The sequence below is a fragment of the Aphelocoma coerulescens genome, chromosome 6, assembly GCF_041296385.1.
Source record: "Aphelocoma coerulescens isolate FSJ_1873_10779 chromosome 6, UR_Acoe_1.0, whole genome shotgun sequence".
Classification (NCBI taxonomy): Eukaryota; Metazoa; Chordata; class Aves; order Passeriformes; family Corvidae; genus Aphelocoma; species Aphelocoma coerulescens.
The window spans coordinates 9,779,273-9,785,832 of record NC_091020.1 but is presented as its reverse complement, the minus strand read 5'-3'; the positions used below and the strand labels follow the sequence as shown (position 1 = coordinate 9,785,832).

At 42.0% G+C, this 6,560-nt stretch overlaps 1 protein-coding gene across 4 annotated transcripts in view; it reads left to right on the top strand.

Annotated features, from left to right (window-relative positions):
* Positions 1–6,560, top strand: part of MMRN2 (multimerin 2) — a 42,215-nt gene that overhangs the window by 11,982 nt on the left and 23,673 nt on the right. For 3 of the 4 annotated variants that reach the window (XM_069019166.1, XM_069019164.1, XM_069019165.1), the window contains exon 1: positions 5,622–6,362. In XM_069019166.1, coding sequence (XP_068875267.1) covers positions 6,079–6,362 — 284 coding nt within the window. In that variant the 5' untranslated portion in view covers positions 5,622–6,078. Of the gene's footprint in view, positions 1–5,621; positions 6,363–6,560 lie in introns of those variants that run through there. The other variant, XM_069019163.1, reaches the window with a different exon arrangement.

Genomic DNA, 6,560 nt, shown 5'->3' with positions numbered 1-6,560 from the left:
AGGAGCCAAATCTCTGTCAGACTAATGAATTTATCAATTGTTAATTTAAAAAAGTGCAAGATTCAGAGGAAGGCCAGCACACCAATTATTACAGGAGCTCACACAGTTCCAGATTGTTGCAGCAAGAGGTGAAGAAGGTTTTTCTTACCATCTGTCAAAATTCCCCCAAGGCGGTTGATGCTATGGCTGGTGCTCATTCCTTGTCCCAAGGTGCTCTCAAATTGAAGACATCTGCACCTTACTGTGCCATACAACAGTGGTTTAACCTCACTGCTCCTGGAGCCAGTCACAAAACCGCCACTGATTTCATCAGGCACAGGGCAGGAGTCTTGTTTTAACTACATTTGTTAAAAAAATGAATTTACCATCTTTGGGAATTGCTACAGGGCCTATTTACTTTTTCACCAGGCTTTCAAAGACCATTAAAGCAGAGCACAGACATTCCCAGGGTTATGAATTTTACTGGTATTTTCAGGAGAACACCAAGGCTGATAAGGTTGAGTGAGAAGTGTATTTTGATTTCGTTCAGCTATTGTTCTGTCATTGTGATTTGTACAATTCAATTTTACGTATTTTGCATTGCTATTAAAAGGTAACAAATACATGAAATATCAAGCCATCCTGGGATATGAAATATGAATCATCACCAGATTGAATTAGCCAATACTCAAGTGGGATACTCCTTTCCTGCCTTCTCCTGTCCCGATGACCTTGAGAAAGGGCTCACAAGACACATTTCCATGCTGTTGGATCCCTCCCAAGGCAGCAGGCAGCTTGCACAGGCATTGTTTAACCTTGAAACCTTTTTAGGAAAGCTCTGGACTCGAGACAACATTGTAGGCGATCTATACAGGGCAAGCATCCATAATGGCTCCTCAATGTTCGCCACCCCCAGACTGCAGAACCCTTCTTCTACTCAAAGCAGAGGATTCAGCCCCAGTTTGTTGCCAATCCTGCCTTGCCTCAGCCAAAACTAACAAGAGTTAACACAAACTACCGTGGCTTTAAGATTTTGCTGAGGACTTACTGCCTGCTAAGGTTTCCCCCCTTGTATCAGATAAGATAATCAGCAGCTAAAGAGAAAGACCTCCAGCAGGCAATTCAGAGACCCCAAGTTCCTGTTTCACCTGGCAGCAGCCTCTTTTTCTCTGTTTTCTGCCTTGCAACACTAGGAGAAAACACTTAAGCTACACATTAAGCTCTCTTTTTTATTCTATTGAATATAATCCATATCACTGTAAACAAATCAGTATCTCAAAAACATTTGGCTGATTTGCATAATACTGAAAGAAAGCCTTGTCTTGTGCAATGACAAACCATCCACTTGCTGTTCATTTGAAGTCTGAATTCTGGCTGCTCAGGCTTGGCCATTGAGCCTCTTGCTGCATAACAGCAGCATTTCTTGAAACTTCCCCTGAAAGGAGCAGTTCCCCAACTCTCATATACCTCCATTTGTCCCTGGGTGTTGGTGGCTGATACCTGGAAGCAGGTCTGTGCAACATCTGCCAGCAATTTTGAAATATGGGCAAGAGAATTCTAACTCAAGTCTACCTATTCCCAAAGCACTGATGCAAGGCAAAGAAAAGAATGCAAAGCAGAAATGGAGATTCCGTCCTCTACTGTCTTTTTCTTTCTTTCTGCAACAGATTAAAAAGGATTTTACTTATTTTGGGTCTCTTCCTTCTTGAATTTTCCTAGCTGCAAACTACTCCGCCCACAAAGCCTTAACCTTGTCCTTTAACAATGTACTTATGCTGGAGACTAACAGCTGACAAAGTCATTTTGCTAGATGAAAGAAATGTGATTTGGTCATATTCTACTGAAGTATTTAAATGGGGTATGATCTGGTTTGAAAGAGAGGTAAGGAAAGGAAAGAGACTGCTTTTGTGGCTGGTAAATATCCTTCGTTCAGGAAGTTTTTTAATGAATAATATTAACATTAACAGGATTGAACCTTGCTATAAATAAACAGAAATCCTTCCTCTCTCTCTCTCTCTCCATTTATGAAAACTTCAAAATGCAGAAAGGAGAACTGTCACAGATCCATCATTTCCATGCCCTAACGAAAACAAGCAGTTGTCTGACATCCTTTGGCAAACAGTTTAGGACTTGAATCCCTGCATGTACGTTTGCATAGGTAATGAGCTAATTTCCTTAGCCAGGGAATGAATAACCCAGGGACGAGCCATTTCTCAGGAACACACACAGGGATGGGCCACACGCAGTGCACAGAGTGCTGCCAGTACAGCAACCTTCTGTGACTGATCTCTGCTGTCGAACACCACTGATAGCTTTTGAGCAAACCATTAAAAATACAGGCAACAAGAATTCATCTTCTTCCTCTGATGGACAGACCAGTGAAAGGAATTACTCCCTAGCCCTGCAGCCCTGCTCCAGACACTCTTCTCCCCGTGCTCTTCCCCCAGAGCAGCTGCACACGCATGAGCGCGCATCAGCAATGGGCAAGGAATGAGACAGCATTTTCCAGATCTAAATCCCAATGACTAATGAGAAGCTGTCCCCTTGCTGTGCAGCTATCAACAAAACTGTCTTCCTAGACATAAAATTCCTTCAGTTATTCAGTCTACTTCAGAGATTTCAAACTGGGATATATGAATCTAAAACAACACTTGCTTTCAGTCTTTTCTTGGCTTTTTACACATTTTTTCAAGGGTTTTTATTTTCCCTTTAAATACACAGATTCGGAATTTAAGTCTATAATTAAGAGCATTACAGAGTAGGCAGTGAATCTGAAAAGACAGAAAAGAACAAACAAAATCATTAGAATCTATTAAGTGAAAACTGAATTTCTAAGGGCTCTTTCTCCAGAGACATGCTGACTGGAACAGCTAGAGCGTTTGCTTCCCGAGTACGGCCAAGCCATTTATCAGACAAACCATTAATCAAACTCATTGTTTGGCACTGTTTACTCTGTGGTTGCCCACCTCCCATCCATCTGCAGCTGCAGGGCTCCGACCCTAAACAAAAGGGGAGGGGCCAAGATGAGATTCTGCACCTTAAGCAGATTATCCAGCAGATGGTGCTGGCATTTGGCAACTTTGCGATGGAATTGCAAAAAGGACACTGAATTCTTGGACTTGCAACATCAGAGCGGGTTAAGAGCTGTGTTTAAAGGAAGTGGTTATAATTACCAGACAAGGCAAGAGCAGCCATGACACTTATTGGCAAGATCCCAGGGCCTAAGTGATCGATCTGCTGGAACTGGCAATATCAACTCTTTACAGACTAGCTTGAAGTCTGAAGGATAGTTTGAACACTTCGAGGAAGTACTTCCCAGAAATACTTGGAGGAAAAGTATTTTCATGAATAAGGGTGGAGGAACAGTATCTTTTGGCTAGCTGTTCTTAGAACCACTAAAAACTTGTGAGAACTATCAGGGCAGCTCCAAACATCCCCACACCACTATTATTATAACATCACTTACTGAATTGTTTCAACTATATTTTTGGAGTAACACTTCACAATGACACTTTCCAAATAATTTTCCAAACCATATTTTAAATTGATTTATCTCAGCCATTTCTTTCATTCCAGCAGTGGTATGCAGCTCTGTAAACTATTCCAACACTAAACTAGGCAACTGAAGGGTGACTAAATATCTACTGATGTTAGTTGGTGCATGGGTATCTTTCTCATCTAGAAAGTACCTCCTAGAAGAGACTGACCTCAGAAAGCAATGAGCAGGTTGTTACAGCAAATATATGGCTGTTTTCCCTGGCTCCATGGTGAGGCAACAGCTCAAAAGAGAAAGAAAGAAAAAAAAAAAAATGAAGTCGTGGTGTACCTCATTCCTGAGTAGGTACACTCCTCATACCTGTTCCTCTACAGATATAAAAGAAAACTTACAACTAAGTCTGCCAAAAAATTTGATGTTTTAATTTGATGAACCAATAGTATAACCTGAATATGTTATTCAGATACCCCAAATTATAACAGCTATTAGACAAAAATCCCAACTAGTGTTCAGTAAGGAAGTGGCTTTGAATAATTAATGCCTTTCATGTGTTCATGGCAGCATCCTATGCTATGCCTATCACAAGGGAAGGGATGTCATCCCCTGCCCTTGCTCCATATTTAGCATCTTTTGTAACTGCTACCAAAAATGTTGTGCCAAATTATGAACCTGCAAACCTGTGCCTGCTGCCCCCGTAGGGCAGCACCATTACAAAGGCACAGAGAACAGGTTCTTGCACCTGGAGGAGCAGCAGATGCTCTGAGCCAGGAGGATGGCAGAGAAACACTGCCCCACCACTTGGGAGGGATCACACCCATGAAGAATGACTTCAATACCTGCAACACAGTTCACTTCTCTGCAAGCCAGCATCTCACTGCAGGTCAGGTTATAAGCCTGTTGCTTGTTTTGTCTCATGTTTGCTTCAGTTCCTTCCTGATAATGGTCTTAATATGTAAACAAATATAATGTTTAGGTCACATCCAGTTACTCATGAGAAGAGCACATTTCTATGTGAAACATGGCACATGAAATATTCATACACTGACGTGTTACAGCAGGATGCACACAATTCTGAAATAAAAGCAGCAGGAAGGAACAGAGGGAAGTTGCTAATTTTTTTCAGTCTTCAGTCCAGACCTTGTGATTTCATCTCCTGGAAGAAGTGACTGCTACAACAAGAGCAGGTTTTCCCTCAGAATTAGCAAAATCTCTCCCTGACTGGCCCCATATGCTGCTGTCACTGCTCTTAGGCAGCAGTGTCTACCACAGGTCAGGAAGGGCACTTCCTTGTTTCTCTAGGTTCTTCCATTAAGCATAAAACAGGGGCATCAGGAGAGGGCTGCAAATTCAGACAGTGATATGGAGATGCAAATTCATAGCCTTTAATAACAAGGCCTTCCAAAATCCTGGAGAGATTTTATCCTCTATTTTCAGCTGCTATTGGAATGGATCCATAAAAGCTTTACATTTAATGCTCTGCAGGACATACTGAACTTTGGGCTGCTCATCTCATCATTCACACTGAGAGATGATCTAGCAGTCCTGCATTCCCACTTGTTTTGTCAGTGGAGCATCATTCTCCTTCATTTTATTCTTTAAAATGCCAGACCACATCACTCTGCAAGACTGTGAAAAAAGAAACACAGTTAATGAAAGCAACAAAACTAAAAGCAGCACCACCAAGCAAAGCAAAACCAGTAAGAAAACTACATGCAACCTCCACAGCCTTTTTTTAAAAAATTTATTATTAGAAGGTGGTGACAGAGGTAGCTGTTGACAGCAGCTCTTGGCTAGAGGTTTTCTTTTAATGCTAATTAAAAAAAAAAAAAAGTCCTGACACCCAGATATGACAACCCAAATAGAAATTCTTAAAAATGCTCCATTATCCTGACCTCTCTGAAGGACAACTTAATGAAAATCTTCCATTTTGATGGGATCAGACTATGATTCACAGCGCTACTTTGCAAAGGTAACACAAGAATGGATGTTTGTCAGCTCTTTTTTACTGTACATTTGCTCTGAGTCCCTCAATGCCCACAATTTGTTGTACATACCACAGATATTCTGCTGCTAAAGCCAAGGTAATTCAGCCTTTAAACTGTAGAAAAAACCCCCATGTGCAGCACTGGACCAAGCAGGTCTGTGACACTTTCTGGCACTGTAATGAGAGTCTGTTAGAGCACTCAATATTTTCTTTCCTTTCTTTTCTCTTCCTTTCCTTTAAGCTAACATCCTTTTCCTGTGCCTGAGAAGGCAGTTGATAAGAGCCGAGTTCCTGTTCACAGATAAGTTTAGAAGGCAGGCGAGCTCAGAAGTTCCTTGAATAAGCTATATTCCTACCACCTTTTCTTTCCCCCTGTCAGAGACGTCTGAGCCCCACACAGGAACCAGGCTCACATTGTTCAATAGCCACGGACGTTTCCACAGTAGCTGGGAGGGCCGAAAGCTCTTTCCGCTCTTTGTTACAAAATTTTTTTTTTTTTTTCCTTCCTTCTTCCAACTTTCCAGTTAAAGAATATTGCTGGGGCATTTCTGAATTAATTCAGGCTGAGCTTCAGAGAAAAGAACAAGAGACAGGTGTAACTGGGGGGAAGAAGCCCAGGATGCTCGCGAAGCTTTTGCTGGTCTGTAGTACAATAGGACTGGCAAAGCTGGTGGAACACACAGCCCATCATGGATATCGTGATGGTTCCATGCACAGCTTAAAGCCACGAGTTCATGAGACCTCTGCACACCCTCAGAGAGCTCCTCTACCACACCAAGAAGAAGGTTACTGGGAGGCAGAAGGGCTCAGGGAAGATACTCAAGATTACCCTTCAAGTGTGGTCCCCTCACATCAGGAAGAGAGAGGGGATTTTGAAGCTGCGAGCCCACAGCCCCGAAATGGGTAAGTACCCACCATGTCTGTCTTACACATAATGAGAGTGCAATCCCCTCTGATACTTTTATATTCTGTTGATACAGGACTGTTTTTAATAGAGGTTTCTCATGAAAATACATTAGATTTTAGGGGTCAACCTATACCCAAACAAGAATTGTTTAAATGCTTTAACTACACGAACAGAAAGCTGAATTGCCTGTGGAG